General features: G+C 49.3%; 1 protein-coding gene across 2 annotated transcripts in view; it reads right to left on the reverse strand.

Annotated features, from left to right (window-relative positions):
* Nucleotides 1-1,290: 1,290 nt before the first annotated feature.
* map3k7cl (map3k7 C-terminal like) overlaps nucleotides 1,291-24,872 on the reverse strand; it is a 118,904-nt gene continuing 95,322 nt past the window's right edge. For both annotated transcript variants that reach the window (XM_086006206.1, XM_086006207.1), the window contains exon 5: nucleotides 1,291-2,582. In XM_086006206.1, the coding sequence (XP_085862332.1) occupies nucleotides 2,402-2,582 (181 nt within the window). In that variant the 3' untranslated portion in view covers nucleotides 1,291-2,401. The remainder of the gene's footprint in view (nucleotides 2,583-24,872) is intronic.

The raw sequence follows: 24,872 nt of genomic DNA on the forward strand, positions 1-24,872 counted from the left end.
TGTGGACACCAAAACTGTATGCAGTATTCCAGGTGCGGTCTCACCAATACCTTGTACAACTGAAGCAATACCTGTTATCAGGCCAATCAATGTTCATGGGGAGGCAGTGCCCAATAATTGGAGCATTGCTGGAATAAGCACATAGGATGGAGCTGTTTCTGCATATATGGCAGGGCCAGGCCAGGCCAGAAATGGCATAGCCTATAGCTGGCCCATCTCAGGGCTTGACTGCCAGGGGACAGAGGCCACCTCAATCTCAAGAGGCTTTTCAAGGCATCATGTAGGCGAGCCACAAGACTAGAGCTAAAAGCACACATTCCGCACCCTGTCACCAAGGTGGGGTGGAAACAGGAGGTTATGAAAATCCGATTGCACTGTCGTTGTTGCATGCAAGGTAGCACCTAGGGCCACCTGTCTGCAATCTATAATCCCCTGGATCTTTGGGAATCCTGCCACTTGGTAAAACTGTATCGCTCTCTCCTGCTGCTGTTGGTTGCCAATGCGAAGGCGATGAAATCGCTTGCTTGAGCAAACAATGCAATCAGTCACTTGCTTTGAATAACTGTGTACAGCTGTTTGGCTTATGTTGCTGAGGTTTCCAGTGGTAACCTGGAATCAACTTGCAGCCTAAAAGCTAAGGGCCACCGTTACTTTGACAGCGCTGTACCTGTGCAGGAGTTTGGCTGCAGGTCAGTTTGGAGCGCGTAGCACAAGACTGTAATGGCACCCCTTGTGAATCGAAACCTCCACAGCACTATTCCTCTGACAAATGGGAATATGTGTGCCTCTGCCTGCAAGTTCTGGTGTGGGGGTACGAGCAGGTGGGGGGCAGTGTAGCAGCACCCCCCTTTGTTGGTCCTCCTCCTGAAACAGCAGCCCCTGAAAAATAACCCCCAAAAACTTCTGATAACCTAAGTGGCAACAGAAAAAAAAACAAGAAGAACGATGGAGAAATTGCCTCCAATATTCCTACCAATCTTCTTACAGGGTTGTTCAAAGCTACTTCCATAACCAGCAGATTGTAGGATTTTAAATGCAACAGTGCTATACTGTCGTGACACTATGAGGCCGTTTTGACCGTCTTTCTAATAGGTCTCCCCACAAACTGACAAGGATCTCTGGTGCCCTTTCAAGGACAGGAAATTGGACCTGGTATTAAAGGCACAGTCACTAATCTCGTTCCTTGTTCCAGTTGGTTAGGCCCATTTTACGCACATTTATTGGGTGAAACCGATGGAAAATCTAGGCTTCCAATATATATATATATATAAAATACAATTATCTGTAAAATCATGTCACCCCAAGTTTTATTAAAATTATAGGTAACTGTACAACTATTTTAAATGATACAGTAACCACTGGAGACCAGCTTTGAGTTTCTTATTAAATCTTTGAGTACTTAATGTCCTTTGCAGCTTTCACAATATACACATTCCATCTCATAACACTTGATAAAGAGGAGTTCCATACACTGAACACTGAAAGAATTGGTAAGCAGTGAAAAATAATGAAAATACTCAACATATTCTTTAAATAAACCGCTAAGTGTAATTAAACCCTTGTAAAAAAAATGGTGTCGAATTGCTACGAGTGTCTTCAAAGAATTAAAACAGAAAACTGTTGAATTATATAATGTAAAAAAGTTATGAGATTATAACTTTAATAAATTGTCCATTTGCACTTTTTGTACCGTGTATTCTTAGTTGACCAAAAGAGTAAATACAGAAACTTTATGATGCACGTCATTATATAAAAATCCCGCATTATTAACCCGTTCTGTAAGCACAGTTTTTAAATTGGCGATGGACTAAAAATGAAAAGAGACAGATCTCAGGATACCCTCACGGTTTTCAAAAATTGACTTTGGCAATCTCGAACAAACATCTTTCATATGTTTTATTGCATGCATGCGCTGTAGATTTAAAAAGAAGTTGCATTTTTTATTGACTATAATCATTTGCATTTCAAATAACTATAAGTACAGAATATTCTGTTATGATACATACAATTCTTTATCAGCATTTATTTGATCATTATACAAATGTTTTGTTTAAAAATTATTTTTCATGTTTTTAATTTATTATTTTAATAAAGAGCATTGATGCATTTAATATTTGCATGTTTACAACCTCTGGGGATCTTAATCCCTTTCCATATTGTATTCTTTGATGTCAGCAAATTGAAATGTTGCGACATACTGTATACACATAAAAAGAAAAGCTCATCTGGAAAAGCTGCAGCAGTGCTGCAAATCAGCTTCCAGAAAATCACTGAACTACCAAAAATGGCTCCTTTTCTCCTTACTGCAAACTCTTCCAATTGATTCTGCGAATCTGCAAAGAAGATTCCACAGCTATTCCAGCATTTTGTTTGTCATAAATAGAGCACCACGTGCCTGGAGTCAGGAAGATCCCTGTTGCTGCTGCAGTAACATCTGGAGTTTCTCCAGGTGCTCTCTACATTGTAAGTGGTAGGAAGTCAGAGAGTGGTTCTCTTCCGAGAGCTGCTGGTATTCCTGAGTTGGGTGTGTAGCGTTCAGCTGATCCTTTTCATCTTGATCGAGCTCTGCAATCAGCTGTTTCCTGACAAATAACAGAAATGGGAATACTGAAAAAAATATATGGTACAACACATCGGGTAATAGGCCACAATGATGTGCTTATTCTCACTCTCTGATATGTGCTTCACAAAAAATAAAATGATCTTTGTAATTTGTGTCTGTCTTTTCACAGATACCTTCAGGCAACATAACGTTCCACATTCAGATTTACTGCTGACTCTGGTGATTTTGCCAGTGGCGGCAGGTTGGAGGCGGGACTCCCACTTGTCGGGTTTTAGTCCCGCCTCCATCGACTTGTGGCCAACCCATGCTATTTTCCCTTGATTGACCTTGTTAAGCCCGCCCAGTGGGCTTAGCAGGCCAATTAAGGGAAAGCCGGTTGCAGAGAACATCAACGTATGATGTTTCATCTGTCAAAAATTTTTTGACAGATGAACTGTCATCGTTTGACAGCTCTGCGAAGCTGTCAAACACTGACATTCTATGTTGTTTGGTCAGTCCTTGTATTCAAGGCTCATCAAACCTCTTTCTTTAGCAGAAATTAGATGGTTGTTGCATCGGAGAATGCAGCAGCCATCTGTCATCTCTGCCCGTGAGATGCGAGACTCTCCGCATCCCCAACTGTTGAAGCCTGCAGGAAGAAACAAAGGTAAGTAAACTTTTACTATCACTTTTCACTCACCTCACATACTCACCTCTCCACACTTGCACCCATCACTTACCTCCACAGCGCACTTTTGCACCACCCCCACTCCGCCCCGACCCCCGCAGACCCACTGCTCACCTCAGTGACCCTGGCGGGGTTTCCCGACGTCGGGAAGCCCACACCTCTCCTGGAAAAATGGGGATAATCCTCTTAACTGCCTGTTAACTACCTGTTAAGTGGCTGTAATCCCTTTCCCGCCTCCAGGAGACGGGACCCGGCGCAGGTCGGCTACCCACCTCCCGGGAAGATGGCACGGAGGCGTGTTGGGGGCAGGCTGAGCACCCGCCCCCGGATTCTGCCATTTTCCCGGCAGTCCCGCCTCCAAACCCGCCTCCCCGGGGCTGGCAAGATCGCGCCCAACGTACAAAAAACTTGGGGTTGACAGCTGGGCACGGCTGAGATGGAAAACCTCTTGCTGCAATTCAACAGGGAAAAGTAACCAAGACAGCCAGGCCTAAGAATTCGATAAAGCCCGAAAAACGGGCGGTGCCACCGCGGGCCGCGGTTAACTAGTTGGCCCGGTATTTAGTTGCTGCCTGCTGATTTAAATGAGCGCAGCACAGAACCTACTGTGCAACGTGCTGCTCCCGGCAGTGCAGGAGGCCAAAGGTCGGGACTAAGCTATCTGTGCTGAGTGATCGGGCAATTGCGATTTATCAACCTGGAGTGGAAAACGTTTCTGGTTATGTTTCTCGTGTTTTACCCGTTGACAGAGAGGGTATGCAAGATAAATCAAAGCCTAAAAATACACTAACCTGTCAGATTTTAAACAATGCATCTGCAGTTTAGCTGAAATCTATTACAAAAAGAAAATACTGCAGATGCTGGAAATCTGAAACAAAAACAGAAAATGCTGGAGATACTCAGCAGGTCAGGCAGCATCTGTGCAAAGAGAAACAGAGTTAACGTTTCAGGTCGATGACCTTTCGTCAGAACTGGAAAAAAGCAGGCAATGGAACAGATTTTTAAGCAAGGGTAGGGGCTGGGAAAGGGGGGAGGGGATAAAAGAACAAAAGGGAAGGTCTGTGATAGGGTAGAAGGCAGGAGAGGTTAAGAGACATTGGGGGAGAAATTGGGTGAGTAGCGCCACCTGTTAGCGGCTAAAGAGGCAGGCAGTGGCTGTAGCGCCACTGGCTGCGCCTCCCGCGATATTCAGGAGGGGCGCTAATGGTGGCGTCAGCCTGCTGTGCTGCGCCGCCACCGATGACGGCATTGCCGGCTGTTTCCCGAGAGCCCGGCACTTCTCCTTGGTGCCGGGCTCATTTGCCGGCACTCGCGAGCGGGGATCGCGCTGTTGCAGGCCCCTCCCCCTTAACAGTGGGAGGAAGGCCTGCAGTACCGCAGCGTGCCGTGCCGCAGCGTGTGGCGCTGCGGCACGTTGCGCTGCGATAATCAGTTTCAGCGCCCTAAGAGGGACGCGGAGCGCCTCGAGCCTCGCCCCGTGTCCCTCGAGCGGCACTGAAACTGAATTTCTGGCGATCGGTATTACTCCGATCGCTGCACTAAATCCTGCGCTCAGGCGACTTTTGCGCCACTTTTGCGCCCCAACCCAATTTCTAGGCCATTGAGAGATATTCAAGGCAAAAGGAGATGGTAATGGGACAGGTTAAGAAACAAAGGCTGGCTCTAGATATCATATATATATTTTTTATCCACACTTTTTGTTTGTGTCTTCTGTTCTTCTCTCCCACAGGGCAGCTGTCTTTCATTCTGCCAGCGCAATTTACACTTCATTTCCAAACTTGAAGTTCTGAAAACTCATGCTACATGTGTCATCAAATTCTTGATTACACCATCGAGTACAGACAATGTCAAAATTATTTGAAAGAGTGATCAGTTAAGAATGCAAACCTGTCTCAGAGCCTGGGTTTGGTGGGGTTGCACATATTCTGCATAGTTATTGAAGACTGAGAGATCTATAGATCTCCTCCGCTTTCTCCCGGGTCTACGCGCTGGCAATGGCTGCACGCACGGGCGTGCATTGGAGAGGGCGTTAAAAGGAACGGCGACGTCCAAAATGGCTCAGCGTGTTTCAATTCAAAGGAAGATGGTTGTGGTGGATGAAAGTCAATCATCACTGCAGGAGTTCCTCAGGGCAGAGTCCTAGGCCCAACCATCTTCAGCTGCTTCATCAATAACCTTCCCTCCAACATAAGGTCAGAAATGGGGATGTTCGCTGATGACTGCACAGTGTTCAGCGCCATTCACAACTCCTCAGGTAATGAAGCAGTCCATGCCCACATGCAACAAGACCTGGACGACGTTCAGGTTTGGGCTGATAAGTGGCAGGTAACATTCGTGCCACAGAAGTGCCAGGCAATGACTATCTCCAACAAGCGAGAGTCTAACCACCTCCCCTTGACATTCAATGCCATTACCATCGCGGAATCCCCCACCATCAACATCCTGGGGGTCACCATTGACCAGAAACTTAACTGGACCAGCCACATAAATACTGTGGCAACAAGAGCAGGTCAGAGACTAGGTATTCTGCGGCGAGAGTCTCACCTCCTAACTCTCCAAAGCCTTTCCACCATCTACAAGGCACAAGTAAGGAGTGTGATGGAATACTCTCCACTTGCCTGGATGAGTGCAGCTCCAACAGCACTCAAGAAGCTCGACACCATCCAGGACAAAGCAGCCCACTTGATTGGCACCCCAACCACCACCTTAAACATTCACTCCCTCCACCATCGGCGTACCGTGGCTACAGTGTGTACCATCTACAAGATGCACTGCAGCAACTCGCCAAGGCTTCTTCGGCAGCACCTTTCAAACCCGCGACCTCTTCCACCTAGAAGGACAAGGGCAGCAGGCACATGGGAACACTGTTAGATCCGTGTATCTCGATGTTGTGTGTCCTTCAATAACTAGACACGAGACTGCAGGGAACAATCAACAGGTGTTTACTGGATGAGGGTTACTCTAAAACTAAACATACAGATCCCTACTCAGGGTTTATATACAGGTGTGGTAACTGCCGGTACTACAGTATACAGGAGCTGTAAAAAGTAGTTCTCCCCTTAGATTAACAGTACCATAACATTCATTTAACAATTAACACTTTTAACATGCACATTAACTGAAAATAGTCCATTTATAAATTCAGTCTTTGGGGCGGCTTCCTGATCCTTTCTGGATAGCGCCTTTCCTGAGTGTCTTGTTCTTGGTGCGGAGGCCCCGTGTCGTCAGTTGGTTCATCAGCTTCTGATGCTACAGTTTCTGGGGTAGATGCTACCTGTATGTCGGGTTCATCACCAGGTATGCGAGACATGGGGTTGACTCATTCCTGTGACTCTAGGATCTGGTCGACATGGCGTCTCACACTGTTCTCCCCAACATCCACTGTGTACATTAGTGGCCCCTGCCATGTGCATATCGTTCCTGGTTGCCATTTCTCTGTTCGGTAGTCCCGGGCCAAGACTGGTTGCCCTACATTGAAGCTCCTTGTCGGCTTCTCATTGATGTGCTGGAATTGCTTATTCTCAACATCTCTTCGTACATTTGGTCTGAGCAAATCCAGACGAGATCTCAACCTTCGGTTAAAGAACATCATGGCCGGGGTCTGGTTGGTGACTGCATGTGTCGCAATGCTGTAGGCTAACAGGAAATTGTCCACCTTATGCTGCAGTGGAATGTCGTCATCGCACATGGCCCTTACTGCTTTCTTAAAGGTTTGTATGAACCTCTCAGCCAATCCATTTGTGGCTGGATGATACGGGGCGGATGTGTAATGCCTTACCCCATTCCTTTTCATGAATCTTCAAAACTCTTCGGACACAAACTGTGGTCCATTATCAGAGCAAATCTGCTCTGGCAAGCCGTTCCTGGCAAATATGGTCCGTAGGACTGCAATAGTTTTCTCCGTGGTGGTGGACGACATTTTGATCACCTCAGGCCATTTCGAGTGCGCATCCACGGCTATTAAAAACATGGAGTCCATGAATGGACCAGCAAAATCAATATGCACCCGTTGCCATGGAGATGAGGGCCACTCCCATGGGTGTAGAGGGACATGTGGTGGTGCATTTTGGACCTTCTGGCATCCTGAGCAGCTCTTTGTCAGGTCCTCGATTTGCTGATCGATCCCCGGCCACCACACATAAGCCCTAGCAAGGCTTTTCATTTTCACCCCTCCCAGATGGCCTTCGTGAAGCTCATTTAGCATTCTCTCCCTTAACTTGGGTGGAATTACCACTCGGGATCCACACATCAAGGTCCCCTGGCATACTGACAGCTGTTCTCTTCTGGATGAGAATGCTGGCAACAGTGAGTCGCCATGTGTTGGCCATCCCTTCACCGTCAAGTCATATACCCGAGACAGTGTCGGGTCATTTCGGGTCTCCTTCTCTATATCAGCGTTAGTTACTGGCAAGCGTTCAATTATAGTCAAATAAAATATTTCGACAGGGTCCACTGCTGGTGCTTCCTCCGCAGTAGGCAGTGGCAGGTGTGATAGCCCATCAGCGTTTCCATGCTGTTTCGTGCCCTTATACTCGATTTCATATTGGTTCGCCCCTAGAAAAAGGGACCATCTTTGTTGCCGTTGTGCAGTCATCACTGGAACACCCTTCTTTGGATTAAAGATGGAGACAAGTGGTTGGTGGTCAGTCAGCAAGGTGAACTTCTGCCCGTGCAGATAGTGGTTGAACTTTTTCACTCCCCACACTAGGCTGAGGGCCTCCCTGTCAATCTGGGCGTAGTTACGCTCGGCTGAGGTTAGTGACCAAGATGCAAAGGCTACCGGCCTCTCTGAGCCGTCCGGGAACTTGTGCGACAGCACCGCTCCAATGCCATAGGGTGATGCATCACACGCCAACCGAATTGGTAGTGCTGGGTTGAAATGAGCCAACAACTCTTTTGATGTGATCAATTCTTTGCACTTCTGGAAAGCTCGTTTACATTCGTCATTCCACTTCCATGGTACCCCCGTTTGCAGTAGGGTGTTCAGTGGGTGTAGTACTGTAGACAAATTCGGCAAGAACTTATGGTAGTAGTTCACCAGCCCGAGGAACGACCTCAGTTGTGACACATTTTCTGGTGCTGGAGCCTTGACTACTGCCTCAATCTTTTCAGGGGACTTATGTAACCCCTCTTCATCAATAACGTGGCCACAATATGAGATCTGCTTCTGGAAAAACTCGCATTTGTGGCGATTTGCTCGGAGCCCATATTCCTTCAATCTAGTGAGCACCTGCTCCAAGTTGGCGAGGTGATCACTGTCATTTTCGCCCGTGACCAGGATGTCGTCCAAATAACACTGGGTCCCTGGAATCCCTTGCAGGACTTGATCCATTGCCCTTTGCCAAATAGCCGGAGCTGATGCTACCCCGAACACCAGCCGATTGTATTGGTAGAGACCTTTATGAGTGTTGATCGTGAGGTACTGTTTCAAGGCTTCTTCTACCTCCATTTGCAGGTACGCCTGGGCCAGATCAATCTTAGTGAAGCGTTTCCCTCCAGATAGCGAGGCGAAAATATCTTCAATCCGCGGAAGCGGATATTGTACCGTGTGAAGGACTGGGTTCACTGTCACCTTAAACTCCCCACGGATGCGAACCTTCTTTGGTTCCCCAGGCGTATTACTCAATGACCTCTTCATTACAGGAACGATGGGTGTAGCCCACTTGCTCCAGTCCACTTTGGACAGTACTCCTGAACGTTCCAAACCTTCCAGCTCTGCTTCGACGGCTGGGCGGACCGCATAAGGCACCGGTCTGGCCTTAAAAAACTTTGGGCTTGCATTTTCCTCTATTTTGATCATCGCTGTTATGCCTTTTAGTGTTCCGAGTCCCTCCTGGAACACTTCTTGTGCGTCAGTTAGCATTTTTGACAGTCGCCCAGGTGTGACGTCGTCATCCTTTTTGCCATCTACAGTCAGTGCTTGTATGGAATGCCAATCTAGCTGTATCTTCCGGATCCATTCACGTCCTAGTAGTGGTGGTCCTCCATCTGGCAATACATATAGGTCCATTTTTGGTGTTTCCTTGCCGTTATATATAACGTTCACCCTTATTTTTCCTTTGGGGTAGACTTTTTGCCCCGTGTACGTCTTCAAGACAATCTCTGTATCTCTCAAGGGTATATGTGAGAATAGCCGCTTGTAGTCCCTTCGGTTTATGACTGTTAGGGTTGATCCTGTGTCCAACTCCATTTTCACTTGGACTCCGTCTATCTTGAGCGTGACCCAGATAGTTTGGTGATCCTCCGTTTTGATCACATTATGTAGTTTCAGACAACCCAGCTCCTTGCTTCTGGAGTCTGTATCACTTTTCTGTTCGTCTGAACTACTCTCCGTCACCTTATGTACCTTCTTGTACTTCTCCTGTGGAGATTTCTTGCTGCTGGTTTTCTTTCCCGACCTGCAGACTCTTGCTATGTGTCCTACTTTTCCACACTGTCTGCACACTTTGTCCTTGAACCAGCAATCATTATGGTCGTGTGTTGTTCTGCCACAGTGATAGCACTTCACTGTTCCGTATGACATTTCATTTGTGCCATATTCTTGCGGTCTCCATTGTATCTCTGCAGCGCCCCATGCGGCTGCTTCGTGTCATACTGCCATGCTGAAAGCCTTGTCCAGCGTAAGATCCTTTGCTGATAGAAGCCGTTTCTGGGTTCCTTCACTTTGAAGCCCACACACAAACTTGTCCCTTAAAGTATCTGCTAGTCCCGTTCCAAACTGGCAGTGTTTCGATAGCTTGCGCAGTTCCGTTAAATACTCAGCATTACTTTCATCTTTATGCTGGTTCCTTTTGTGAAACTTAAATCTTTCTGCTATCAGCAGCGCTGTGGGGTTTAAGTGGTCCTGTAGGATTGACACTATGTTTCCAAAATCCTTTTCCACTGGCTTCTCTGGGGTTACTAGGTTTCGCAGTAAGCCATACATTTTTGCACCCATTGAATTCAACAATACCAGCGCTTTCCTCTCATCTGGCACTTCATTCGCCTTGCAGTACACTTCTATGCATTCGACATAGGTCGTCCAATCTTCGACTTCATTGTCGAATGCTGTGATACTGCCACTCTTCGGCATCCCTGGGTGTGGTTAGACTGGCTCAAAATGGCGTTTTCCCGCGCTCTCCCTTCTTCTCCGCTGCAGCTCAAAATGGCGTTTCCCGCGCTCTCCCTTCTTCTCCGCTGCGGCTCAAAATGCCGTTTTCCCGCGCTCTCCCTTCTTCTCCGCTGTGGCTCAAAATGGCATTTCCCGCACTCTCCCTTCTTCTCTGCTGCGGCTCAAAATGGCATCTCCCGCGCTTTCCTTTCCACCCCGCTGACGCTGCTCGGCCCTTGAACACCGGCTGCGCTCTGCGCGTTTTCCTTTCTTCCCCGCTGATGCTGCTCGTCCCTTGAACACCGGCTGCGTTCTGCGCGCCTCTCTCTCTCATTGACGCTGCTCGGCCCTTGAACACCGGCTGCACTCTGCGCGTTTTCCTTCGCGCCTCTCTCTCTCATTTACGCTGCTCGGTCCTGAACACCGGCTGCGCCCTGTGCGCTCTACCCTCTCTCTTCTCCCGTCAATGCCGCTCGGTCCTGAACACCGGCTGCGCCCTGTGCGCTCTACCCTCTCTCTTCTCCCGTCGACGCTGCTCGGCCTTTTTCTGTGCCGTCGGTCGGCTCTAGCCGCCGTTGTCCGGGAAGGGTCTGTGCCGTACCAGTTGCCAGCCCGTTTCGCTGGACCACCGTGACTGGAGAACCAAGCCCAGCTCTCAACAACCTCCCCTGCGATGCTCAAGTCTCCGCTGGATGGTCGACGCCCGTGCTTCTAGACTCGGCCTTCTTCTTTCACTTTTCTCCAGGAGCGAATCCCTGGGAGGTGATGCAGAGTTGCAGGTAGGTTTGAATCTTCTCGTCGCCAATGTTAGATCCGTGTATCTTGATGTTGTGTGTCCTTCAATAACTAGAGACGAGACTGCAGGGAACAATCAATAGGTGTTTACTGGATGAGGGCTACTCTAAAACTAAATGTACAGATCCCTACTCAGGGTTTATATACAGGTGTGGTCACTGCTGGTACTACAGTATACAGGAGCTGTAAAAAGTAGTTCTCCCCTTAAAGGTACATACACTACAAACACCACCACCTCCAAGTTCCCTTCCAAGTCACACACCATCCTGACTTGGAAATATATCGCCGATCCTTCATCGTCGCTGGGTCAAAATCCTGGAACTCCCTCCCTAACAGCACTGTGGGAGCACCTTCACCACACAGACTGCAGCGGTTCAAGAAGGCGGCTCACCACCACCTTCTCGAGGGCAACTAGGGATGGGCAATAAGTGCTGGCCTTGCCAGCAACGCCCACATCCCATTAAAAAAATGAATAAAAAAAGAAATTCGGCATTGCACGTCGATTAGCATTACGCTCTTGATCATTAAAATATTCGAGGCGCGCGACGGTAACGCTGCCGACCTGTCCAATATGGTGGCCACCGTATTCTGCACCGGAAGTGGGCAGAAGCGAGGCAGCCACCATTTTATCTTCAAAACTGGCCGTAACTTCCCGCATTGAAGGTTCCAATTTCCAGGCACCCCCCAAATGTCTCGCCTTTCTCCACACCTGTAATGTAACACGAGATATTACGCAAGATTGCACCGAACCAACTTGTTGAAATCTTAACCCCACAGGACAAAGGAAAGCTTTGTAATTTTGGTAAATTCCAGTTATGTAACCCAAAGCGACAATTTAAACATTCTTTAAGAAACAAGCCCCAGGAGGCTGCACAGGGGGATAGTCGGATACTCAACGCCCATTTGGCGGGTTGCAGTTTGAATCCAAGTCGCAATTACTTGAAAGAAGAGCCTTAAACTTCTGTCCTATAAATGCCAATCAACAGCTGCTGGGTGTACCTGTTCTCATAAGCATAATGGTCCCGGAGAAATGACGAGCTCCACAGCACCAGTCTCACCCAGCCGCCCACAGCCTGCTGCTTTATTACAGGAAGCCACTGAAAGTGAAAGGTGTCATATAAATGTAAGTCTTTCTTTCTTTAATATATTAAAGAAAGAATTGCATTTATATGGCATTGTGTCATTCCCTCAGAATGTTCCAAAGCATTTTATAATCAATGGATCACTTTTAAAATGGTATCACTATTGGCAACCTAGTGCAGCCAATTTTTACACAATTCAGTCCAACATAGAGCAAATTTATGAACGATCAAATGATCTGTGTTTAGTGGTCTGACGAAAGGTCATCGACCTGAAACGTGAACTCTGTTTCTCTCTTCACAGATGCTGCCTGACCTGCCGAGTTTCTCCAGCATTTTCTGTGTTTAGTGGTGTTGATTAATGGAGGTGTTGAGATCCCGCGGCAAACGTGGGAGTCGAGACCAGAGCTAGTAAAACACAACTGCTTTTATTCTACCTCATGACAAAGAGGAACTGGAAAAGCCCGCGCATCCACTTAAATACTTCCCAGACAGGAAGTGCCCCCAGCAGCCTGTCCCTGCGGGAAACAAGTTGCTGGAGGAAAGGGCCCCCGGCTGGGGGCGTCTGCTTAAACTGTCCGTGCCGCCGTGAGCGGATTATGTCCAGTGGTGGCGTGTCGCCACAGAGCTCCCCCCAGAATCCGCTTAGGAGGAGTGGACGAGTCGTGACGGTGGTCTGATGGTTCTGCCGCAGCGGCTCTGAGTGGTCGCCGGTCTAGTTGGTGGGCCGGGCGGTTCGCCGCCGGCTGTGCTGGCTTGCTGGCGGGACGGCCTCTAGTTGGAGGCCGTGCCACGGGGACCTGTTCCCCTGGTTCTGTGTGTGCTGGTTTGAGCCGGTCGATGGAGACTGTGTCGACCCTGTCACTGAGTCGCAGCTTGAAGACCTTGTCCCCGGTTTGTAGCACCTCGTACGGTCCGTCGTACGGGGGTCGCAGGGGCCCGCGGTGCGCGTCGTGTCGCACGAAGACGAAGCGCGCCTGCTGTAAATTTGGCGGGACGTGAGGTGCGAGTTCGCCGTGTCGGTTGACCGGAAGTGGGGCGAACTGCTGAGCGGAAGAGAAAGAGTTGAGCCGCTGCTGTTCGGCCGACCAAGGCGTGGTAGCCTCCGGAAGGAATTCGCCTGGGACGCGCAGCAGTTGTCCGTAGACTAACTCCGCTGCCGAGGACTGGAGGTCTTCCTTGACCGCGGTGCGTAGGCCTAGTAGCACCCACGGTAGGCGGTCAGTCCAGGTACTGTCCTGCAGGCCGGCGCGGAGTGAGGCCTTGAGTGACCTGTGGAAGCGTTCACAAAGCCCGTTGGCCTGCGGGTGGTACGCCGTGGTTCGGTGGAGCGTCACCCCGAGGTTGCGTGCTGTGGCCGTCCAGAGTTCGGAGGTGAACTGGGCGCCTCTGTCGGAGGTTATGTAGGCCGGTACGCCGAACCTCGCAACCCAGGTGTTAACGAATGCCCTGGCGATGTCGGCTGTGGTGGTGGAGGTCAGCGGCACTGTCTCAGGCCAGTGTGTGTAGCGGTCGACCATCGTGAGGAGATAAGTTTGGCCTTGCGATGGCGGCAGGGGACCAACGATGTCGACGTGTACATGGTCGAAGCGGCGGCTGGGTACCTCGAAGTCTCCCAGGGGTGCTTTTGTGTGCAGCTGTACCTTAGCCCGTTGGCAGGCGAGGCAGGAGGTGGCCCAAGTCCAAACATCTCTGCTGAGGCCGCGCCAGACGAAACGCTGGGAGAGGAGTTTGACGGATGCGCGGGAACCCGGGTGGGAGAGCCCGTGGAGCGCGTCGAAGATGCGGCGGCGCCAGGTTGCAGGGACGACCGGCCTGGGTTGGCCGAGTGAGACGTCACAAGTGACTGCCGTGGCTTCGGGCCCGTGCGCGACCTTGACTAGGCGTAGCCCTGGCAGGCTGGTAGCCGCCGAGAGAAGGTCTGGGTCCGTGAGCTGGGCCGCTGCTAGTTGCGCGTAGTCGACCGCGAGGTGATTCGCGCAGATGGCGGGATGGGAAAGGCAGTCGGCGACAACGTTGTCTCTACCGGAGACGTGCTGGATGTCCGTAGTAAACTCGGACACGGCCGCGAGCTGGCGTTGCTGCCTAGCGGAACAGGGTTCGGTGTGCTTGGCCATCGCGTATGTGAGCGGCTTGTGGTCCACGTACGCGGTGAAGAGGCGGCCTTCCGGGAGGAACCTGAAATGGCGGACCGACAGGTGGCGCGCGAGAAGCTCGCGGTCGAAAGTGGAGTATTTGACCTCCGGGGGGGCGCAGTTGGCGGCTGTAGAAGGCAAGTGGCTGCCACGCGCCATTGACCCACTGCTCGAACACGGCGCCGACCGCGTGGTCGGAGGCGTCGGTGGTGAGCGCGACCCGGGCATCGGCCCTCGGGTGCGCGAGCAGGGTGGCGTCGGCGAGCGCGTTTTTGGTGGCGTCGAAGGCGGCTGACGTGTTAGTGGTCCAGGCTACGTCCATCTTGCCGGATTTATCTCGGAGGGAGTCGTATAGGGGCTTCATGAGGGCTGCCGCTCTGGGGATGAACCTGTTGTAGAAGTTCACCATCCCGAGGAACTCCTGGAGGCCCTTGATGGTTGTGGGGCGGGGGAATTGCTGGACGGCCTGCACCTTGTTGGGCAGGGGGACGGCCCCAGCAGGGGTGATGTGGTGACCGAGAAAATCGATCTCGGTTAGGCCGAATTGGCACTTCGCCGGGCTGAGGATGAGCCCGTGTTGGGCTAGGCGCCCGAACAAGATGCGAAGGTGTTCGAGGTGTTCCTGTTTGGAGGAGCTGGCCACGAGAATGTCGTCTAGATAGACGAATAGGAAGTTTAGGTCCCGGAGGACTGAGTCCATCAGGCGCTGGAAAGCCTGGGCTGCATTCTTGAGGCCGAAGGGCATCCTCAGGAACCCGAACAGGCCGAATGGGGTGATGACGGCCGTTTTGGGGATGTCCGCGGGGTGTACAGGGACTTGGTGGTAACCGCGCACCAGGTCGACTTTGGAAAAGACGGTTCGTCCGGCCAGTCGGGCCGAGAAGTCCTGGATGTGTGGCACCGGGTATCGGTCGGGGGTGGTGGCATCGTTAAGGCGGTGGTAGTCCCCGCAAGGGTGCCAGCCTCCGCCGGGCTTGGGGGCGATGTGGAGGGGCGAGGCCCAAGGGCTGCTGGAATGGCGGATGATGCCGAGTTGTTCCATGGTGGTGAACTCGGCCCGCGTGATTTCCAGCTTGGCCGGGTTGAGTCTGCGGGCGTGGGCAGAAACTGGGGGGCCGGTGGTGGGGATATAGTGCTCCACACCGTGTTTGGCGGCTTTTGCCGAAAAGGTCGGGTTAGTGAGGGCGGGAAACTCGGCTAGGAGTGCCGAGTAGTCGTCCGTGGCTCTGGCGAGGCAGTAGGTCGTCAGGCCGGCCGAACGGGCCGGGGTAAATGCGCCGGGGATGGGGGCCATAGTGTTGATGTCGACGAGGCGGTGCCTCGGAATGTCGACAAGGAGGCCGTGGGCGCGTAGGAAGTCTGCGCCGAGGAGTGGGCAGAGGACTTTGGCTGTGAGGAACTCCCAGAGGTAGCGGCGGCCCGCGAGGTCGAGCGTGACCATGCGGGTGCCATGTGTGCGGATGTCAGAGCCATTGGCTGTGGCCAGCGTGATACCCCGTGTGCCGCGTTGGATTTCGAGGGCGGAGGCGGGGGTGATGCTGTGCTGGGCCCCTGTGTCGCACAGAAATCGGCGGTTGGTTCTGTCGTCGGTGACGTACAGTAGAGGCCCCTTTTGCCCCGCGGCCATCGCGGGGGCCGGTGCGGGGGGGGGGTTTGAGAGTACACGGTGGCGTGCAGCGTTGGGCCCTAGCGCCAAAACAGGTGTGGTAGTAGCAGTGACCCGGAGTGGTAGGGCGGTCGGGCCTAGTGGGCCGGGAAGACCGCGTGGTCGTTGCCGTGAGGTCGGGCGCGACGTCGCGAGCGGACTGTGCAGAGAGCAGCCGGTCGGCCTTTTCGGCTATGTCATTCAGGTCCGTGGAGCCAGACTCCACAATGAGCGGGCGGATGCTGGCGGGGAGCTGCCGAATGAAAAGCGTGCGAAAGAGGGCGTCGGGGTTTTTGTCGTCCGAGAGGGACAGCATGTGGGAAAGCAGGTCTGATGGTGAAGCGTCACCAAGGCCGGGGAGGTCAAGGAGTTGGCAGTGGCGCTGGTAAGAGGACGTTTGAAATTTTTTAAGGAGCGCAGCCTTCAGATGTTCGTACTTGCCGTCCGGTGGTGGATTCTGCAGCGCTGCCCAAACCTTGGGGACTGTGGCGTAGGTGAGAGCGGAGACGAGGTAGTCGTACTTTGTGGCGTCGACTAATGTGTTTCAGCCGGAATCTGGACTCAGCTTGAACAAACCAGGCTTCGGCTAGGTTCTCCCAAAAGTCCGGTAATTTAACCATGACTGCGTTTGTATCCGCCATGCTAGCTTAGGATTCGTCCTGAGCATCGGGGTCACCAGTGTTGAGATACCACGGCAAACGTGGGAGTCGAGACCAGAGCTAGTAAAACACAACTGCTTTTATTCTACCTCATGGCAAAGAGGAACTGGAAAAGCCCGCGCATCCACTTAAATACTTCCCAGACAGGAAGTGCTCCCGGCAGCCTGTCCCTGCGGGAAACAAGTTGCTGGAGGAAAGGGCCCCCGGCTGGGGGCGTCTGCTTAAACTGTCCGTGCCGCCGTGAGCGGATTATGTCCAGTGGTGGCGTGTCGCCACAGAGGAATGTTGGCACTGAGTCTCGGAGAACTTCATGATATTCTTCAAATGGTGCCATAGGATTTTTTACATCCACCTGAGCAGGCAAACAGAGCCTCAGGTTAACGTCTCATTTGTAAGATAGCACTTACAACATTGCAGCACTCTCTCAGGACTGTACCAAAGTGTGAGCCTAGATTATGTGCGTAAATCCATCGAGGGGCTTGAACCCATGAATTTCTCCAATATATGCATTTATCTACAATAATTCTTAGCATATTTAAGTCCATTCTATCACCCCGCTTTGCTTCAAGAATTAAACCCACAACGAACACACCTTGTTCGTTACTAACGATTATGCATCGTATAGACAACGTTTTACAACTAGTATAAACTACTTCACGTTGCAGCAATGTAAATATTTTGCGACTGTACAGGTACGTTCAAAAAGAAAAAATTGCTGCACAATAGTAATTAATGTGGAAAATCCAGCATCTTAATGTAAACCGCCAAATAAAAAGGACAAAGTTAAATGTTCACTTGGTGCTTTTATCATATTGTTGCACAGCACTGAAATGGTCACCAAATCTCTGGACAAGAACGCACTCTTGCTGCTTGTTTCCTGACTGGTGCCCTTGAAAACCCTACTGCTGTACATTGTGGTAAATATTTGTCCTCCAAGATAAGCCTGCATCTACTGAGTCATGTTGCTTCATTCAGTTTACTGAACTGTCTCTGCAGATAAATACATTAGATGCTGCAATGTGAGGTGTCTGTTTATTGCTTGAAGTGTTCAGTTTGGAATTCTGTATAGTCAAACATTGAACATTTGTATTAATAATAAAGGATTATTGTAGCTCACAGCACAGTACACAGCTCGAACACTTGCAACTTCTGGCACTCACATACCTTGATAAGTTGCTCACGAACAAGATCGATAGGGACAAGAAATCTCTAAGCTTATACACAATCATAATTAAACACGACTTCTCCTTTAATACATTTAAAACTTATATAAATAGTAGCTGATCCTCAAAAATTATCCTTCAATAAGGGACAGAGTGCCTCCTGAGTGGGAACATTGTTCTTCCTCTGATTGGGCCCGGGGTGTAAATTCAGCCTGAATTAATGAGATAAATCTTTATCTCTCTGCCACCTGTCAAATGGGCTGTTTTAACTTGGTGGGTTTGAGTGTATCGCACAAAACGAGCCCTACTTTCGCACTCAGCTGCTATTCACACAGAAAGGAGCCAGACGGATGTTGTGGATGGAAATGGATGAATTCCTACTGAAAAAGCAACAACAATCTTCAGAAGTGGAAGTTAACATACACTGATGGGACTGTCTGGAAGGAGTTTAATTTTGTAACAAACTTGTGTTTCTGATTTGGAAATGCTAATACTGGGGGCCAAATGTTGAAATGTGTTTTTAGATCCCAGTGCTAAACACTCTCATCTTGATAAGCACAAGCCTCAGCTAGAGTACTGCGTGCAGTTCTGGTCACCACATTACAGGAAAGATGTGATTGCACTAGAGAGGGTGCAGAGGAGATTTACAAGGATGTTACTGGGAGTAGAGAATCCTAGCTAGGAGGAAAGACTGGATAGGCTGGGTTTGTTTTCCTTGGAACAGAGGGGAGACCTTATTAAGGTGTATAAAATTATGAGGGGCCTAGATAGAGTGGATAGAAAGGACATATTTCCCTTAGCAAAGGGGTCAAAAACCAGGGGGTGCAGATTTAAAGTAATTGGGGGAAGGTTTAGAGGGGATTTGAGGGGAAATTTCTTCACCCAGAGGGTTGTGGGGGTCTGGAACTCACTGCCTGAAAGGGTGGTCGAGGCAGGAACCCTAACCACATTTAAAAAGTACTTGGATGTGCACTTGGGATGCTGTAACCTGCAGGGCTACGGACCAAGAGCGGGGAAGTGGGATTAGGCTGGGTAGCTCTTTGTTGGCCGGCGCGGACACGATGGGCCAAATGGCCTCCTTCCGGGCTGTAACTTTCTACGATTCTATTCTATGATTCATTCACCCAAGGGTCAAAAAAAAATTCTTAGGGAGTATAAGTCAAGCATTTAAACGATTTTACAGTCAAAAGCAAGGAGGTCTGGTTTAAACAAGAACAATTCTTGTGGTATTATTCCAGTTGCAATCTGTAGGTAATTCAAACCCCTCCCTCCATTCATATGGAACACAGATATCACTTAGAAGACAGTTTATTACAAAGGGGTTTCACTGTCCCACAGCCGACATTGCAAGGAAAGTTTTAGATAAGACATCTCACCATGCTCCAAACAACTTTGTTATAATAGAAAGAAAGCAGGAATGGTCATCCAACAAGAACATTTTTCATGGCATCGAGACCAGCAGATTGCCAGTGTATTGCTGTTCGATAAATGCTGCTCATTTCTAACCTACATTTTTGTAAAAGCATTCATCTCAATTTAATTTGATTACAGCAGTCTAGCTTCTTTCTGCAACAAGTCACTGCTATGAATAATAGCTATTCATTAACCACAGGAATCTACAAAACAGGCCATTATTTGTGAGGCGATTGTAAGTAACGTAAGAAAACTACTAGGCACTTGGTCTAAGCATTAAACAAAGTTTTAATCAACTGTTTTACAACATGGAGGTCTAGTTGTGTCCTTCACTAGTTCCTGTTAAGAATGTCCTGCGCAAGCTGGGCCCGTGCCCGAGTATTTATACTCTCCCTGGACAGCGCCACCCGTAGGCCACTCAGTATTATTTCATAAGTCTTTCTTTCATGAATGACTGATTCATGTCAGTAAGTTCACTCCTTACAATGTCGTTTGCAATTTTGACACATACAGGAAACCAAGATCATCTCGCCCCAGGGTGTTCGGTTTTTAAAAAAATGCTAAAGCAATATAGTTTCAAATATTAAATAAATAAGTACAAATGGTTATTTTCTAAAATGTATTTTCTGCTATTCTCCTTTCCTGGGTCTTGGAGCGTGCACCATCCATGACTAAGAGGGTAGATGAATGATCTGCATCTAGGCCATGAGAAATAACACTGTGAATAAGGTCACTAGGAGAACGCAGAAACAGTCTGAGATGATTTTCTATCCAACTTTATCTTCTGCCTTTTATAAAAGGAAATGGCCTTCACCTTGTGCCTCCCTGTAACAGCACTGCTGAGGTGTTCTCGCTCAGGCCAACATCCCCAGCATCGAAGCTTTGACCACGCTCGATCAGCTCCGATGGACAGGTCACATCGTCTGCATGCCCGATACGAGACTCCCAAAACAAGCGCTCTACTCGGAGCTCCGACGCAGCAAGAGAGCCCCAGGTGGGCAGAGGAAACGCTTCAAGGACACCTTCAAAGACTCCTTGAAAAAGTGCAACATCCGCCCCGACACCTGGGAATCCCTGGCCCAAGACTGCACAATGTGGAGGAGAAGCATCCGGGAAGGCGCCGAACCCCTCGAGTCTCTTCGCCGGGAGCAAGCGGAAGCCAAGCGCAGGCAGCGCATGTCAACCCAAGCACCCCACCCACCCGCCCCTTCAACCACCGTCTGCCCCACCTGTGACAGAGACTGTAGGTCCCGCATTGGACTCATCAGTCACCTGAGAACTCATTTTTAATGTGGAAGCAAGTCATCCTCGGTTCCGAGGGACTGCCTGAGAGGAGACTGCTGAGATGGACAGCTCGCCTCTCTCCCTGCTTTCAAAACCTCTTCAAACCTTTCTCTCCGACCACGTCCCACTCCCTTCAACTTTTGTCAGTTTTCCCTTTTCCCCTCCTGCTCACCGCCCGCTGTTTCTCCTCCTCAGCATTCGGTTCTTTGAGACGCAACCCTCTACATGAAAACCATTCAAGAAATTGTTCTGTGTCACGTGCCTGAGCAGCACCCACCTGAGTGCACTTTAAGGCAGGGATTGCCGGAGGGTGGGAATCCTCGCTAGTCCAGGGACACTAAGGCCTGTGGTACGCAATCTTCTCTTGCTGAGATCAACTAACCCGGCATAGGGCGGGGATTGACCCTGCGAACTCCTGCTCTGTATGGCTCAGTATCACACTGATGCACTTCCCAATGAGCCATCAGGAGAGCTACTACATTGAAAAATAATACATTTTTAATGCAGTAAGAACAATTCACACTAGCAATTCTTCATCTTACTTTATGTATTATTGTTTTCTACCCCTACACATACTTGGTGCTTTCCCTTATAATGAAACTAATGATTGACACTATTTTGTTTAAGGGAATAGGATACTCTACGGAAAGTATTTTCATTTCCTTTTCTATGTCCCAGCTGTATAATTAATGAGAAACCGTGGTAAAGTCATGCCCTGCAACAACTCCGATGGAGGCATTACAGTTCAATTTGGGTTAGAAGCCTGATTCTCTAATCAGCTGATATCAGTGACAGATTCAGCCACTGTTGGGATTCAATGGGGATTGGCATCTTTTCCCCTCCCCGCTGCCACCAAAGCTGTCAATCATTAAAGGGGAAGCATTTACTATGGGGAAGTACTTATGATACAAAATACTTCCTCCTTGTACACTTTCATAATTCTATTAAAAAGTTCTAAAGATTAGGAGAAGTACAACTTTAACTAATGTTGTATTACAACATAAGGTCAGAAATGGGGATGTTCGCTGATGACTGCACAGTGTTCAGCGCCATTCACAACTCCTCAGATAATGAAGCAGTCCATGCCTGCATGCAACAAGACCTGGACGACGTTCAGGCTTGGGCTGATAAGTGGCAGGTAACATTTGCGCCACAGAAGTGCCAGGGAATGACTATCTCCAACAAGCGAGCGTCTAACCACCACCCCTTGCCATTACCATCGCCGAATCCCCCACCATCAACATCCTGGGGGTCACCATTGACCAGAAACTTAACTGGACCAGCCACATAAATACGGTGGCAACAAGAGCAGGTCAGAGGCTGGGTATTCTGCGGCGAGTGTCTCACCTCCTGACTCCCCAAAGCCTTTCCACCATCTACAAGGCACAAGTAAGGAGCGTGATGGAATACTCTCCACTTGCCTGGATGAGTGCAGCTCCAACAACACTCAAGAAGCTCGACACCATCCAGGACAAAGCAGCCCGTTTGATTGGCACCCCATCCACCACCTTAAACATTCACTCCCTCCACCACTGGCGTACCATGGCTGCAGTGTGTACCATCTACAAGATGCACTGCAGCAACTCACCAAGGCTTCTTCGGCAGCACTTCCCAAACCCACCACCTCTTCCACCTAGAAGGACAAGGGCAGCAGGCGCATGGGAGCTCCACCACCTCCAAGTTCCCCTCCAAGTCACACACTATCCTGACTTAGAAGTATATCGTCAATCCTTCATCGTCACTGGGTCAAAATCCTGGAACTCCCTCCCTAACAGCACTGTGGGAGCACCTTCACCACATGGACTGCAGCGGTTCAAGAAGGCAGCTCACCACCACCTTCTCGAGGGCAATTAGGGATGGGCAATAAATGCTGGCCTTGCCAGCGACGTCCACATCCCATAAGCAAATTTTAAAAAACATGGGGATCTAACATTGTAGATTGTTTGAGGGCCAAACAATCCTTGCCTTAAAATACACTTACTTAGGTGTTGCTCGGACATGCAACACACAACAATAAGGTTATCTCTTAAAAGATTAAAAATTAAAGCATTATGGGGTAGAATTTCTGAACCCAGCCCCCAAAGGTGAACAGACAATGCTGGTAGATGGGGGAGCTGGGGTGGTTAATATGGTGGTGAGTCATCCCACTAGATCTTGGTGTCAGTTACCAATTCTCGGATTTTTTCCAGGATTCATTTAAATGAACAGAAAATTGGCCGGGCTCCATTATAAGAACATAAGAAATAGGAGCAGGAATAAGCCACTTGGCCCCTTGAGCCTGCTCCGCCATTCAATAAGATCATGGCTGATCTTGGGCTCAAAGCCACTTCCCAGCCTGCTCCCCATAACCCTTCACTCCCTTATCTTGCAAAAATTTGTCTATCTCCACCTTAAATGTATTTAATGACCCAGCCTCCACAGCTCTCTGGGGCAGAGAATTCCACAGATTTACGACCCTCTGAGAGAAGAAATTCCTCCTCATCTCAGTTCTAAAAGGGCGACCCTTTATTCTGAAACTATGCCCCCGAGTTCTAGATTTCCCCACGAGGGGAAACATCCTCTCTGCATCTACCTTGTCGTGCCCCCTCAGTATCTTATATGTTTCAATAAGATCACCTCTCATTCTTCTAAATTCCAATGAGTATAGGCCCAGCCTGCTCAACCCTTCCTCATAAGTCAACCCCCTCATCTCTGGAATTAACCTAGTGAATCGTCTCTGAACTGCCTCCAGTTCATGTGCATGCCCATCTAATTTTCCCTGTGTACTCTACCAGACGATTATTTACAACCCCCCCAAGTAAAAAGGGGAAGGTCAGTCCCTGGTGCCTGCTTTACATTTTAGACATTTCCAGGCACCCCACTCAAGAACAGGGCTGACCAGCAGAAAGCCAGAGATATGGTGAACCTCAGTCGGTAAGCTGTACCTTGCACCTGCCCTATCCCAGCATCTGGCGGTGTTGATGCTCATGCTAGGGGCAAAAAACGTCAAATACCCGATGGGCCAAATGGCCTCTTTCTGTGCTGTATCATCCTGTGATTTTATATCCAGGTAATGATAAATGCAAAAATTCATCAGTAATTGATAAATTTGAAAAATAAACAAAATTACAAAGACATTAAAAAGAACTTGGATTTTAGTTTAACTGCCTGGTTTAAAAAAGGGCCCCGATGAGGAAACTTCCTCTTAATTAAATATATATATTTTTAAGTGTTTCAGTTCAACTGCAGGAAACAGTCAGTCTCCGAATCACAATCCTATTTTTCACAATATGCTGTCCGCCTAAGCTCAGGTTCATGTATGAAGCAGCACAGAACACAGCAAGTACAAGTTCAATTACAATTTTTAAAAATTTGTTTATGGGATGTGGGCGTCGCTGGCGAGGCCGGCATTTATTGCCCATCCCTAGTTGCCCTTGAGAAGGTGGTGGTGAGCCGCCTTCTTGAACCGCTGCAGTCCGTGTGAGGAAGGTGCTCCCACAGTGCTGTTCGGAAGAGACTTGGGTCATTCTGAGGGAATGATACGATGCTATATAAATGCAATTCTTTCTTTAATATATTAAATAAAGACTTACACTTATATGACACCTTTCACTTTCAGTGGCTTCCTGTAGTAAAGCAGCAGGCTGTGGGCGGCTGGGTGAGACTGGTGCTGTGGAGCTCGTCATTTCTCCGGGACCATTATGCTTATGAGAACAGGTACACCCAGCAGCTGTTGATTGGCATTTATAGGGCAGAAGTTTAAGGCTCTTCTTTCAAGTAATTGCGACTTGGATTCAAACTGCAACCCGCCAAATGGGCGTTGAGTATCCGACTATCCCCCTGTGCAGCCTCCTGGGGCTTGTTTCTTAAAGAATGTTTAAATTGTCGCTTTGGGTTACATAACTGGAATTTACCAAAATTACAAAGCTTTCCTTTGTCCTGTGGGGTTAAGATTTCAACAAGTTGGTTAGGTGCAATCTTGCGTAATATCTCGTGTTACATTACAGGTGTGGAGAAAGGTGAGACATTTGGGGGGGCCTGGAAATTGGAACCTTCAATGCCGGGAGTTACGGCCAGTTTTGAAGATAAAATGGTGGCCGCCTCGCTTCCGCCCACTTCCGGTGCAGAATACGGTGGCCACCATGTTGGGCAGGTCGGCAGCGTTACCGTCGCTCACCTCGAATATTTTAATGATCAAGAGCGTAATGCCAATCAACGTGCAACGGCAAATTTCTTTTTTAATTCATTTTTTTAATGGGATGTGGGCGTCGCTGGCAAGGCCAGCATTTATTGCCCATCCCTAGTTGCCCTTGAGAAGGTGGTGGTGAGCCGCCTTCTTGAACCTCTGCAGTCCGTGTGGTGAAGGTACTCCCACAGTGCTGTTAGGGAGGGAGTTCCAG

This window comes from Somniosus microcephalus, chromosome 14 (genome assembly GCF_052327205.1).
Source record: "Somniosus microcephalus isolate GS21.2 chromosome 14, FLI_Smic_1.0, whole genome shotgun sequence".
In the NCBI taxonomy this organism is placed as follows: domain Eukaryota; kingdom Metazoa; phylum Chordata; class Chondrichthyes; order Squaliformes; family Somniosidae; genus Somniosus; species Somniosus microcephalus.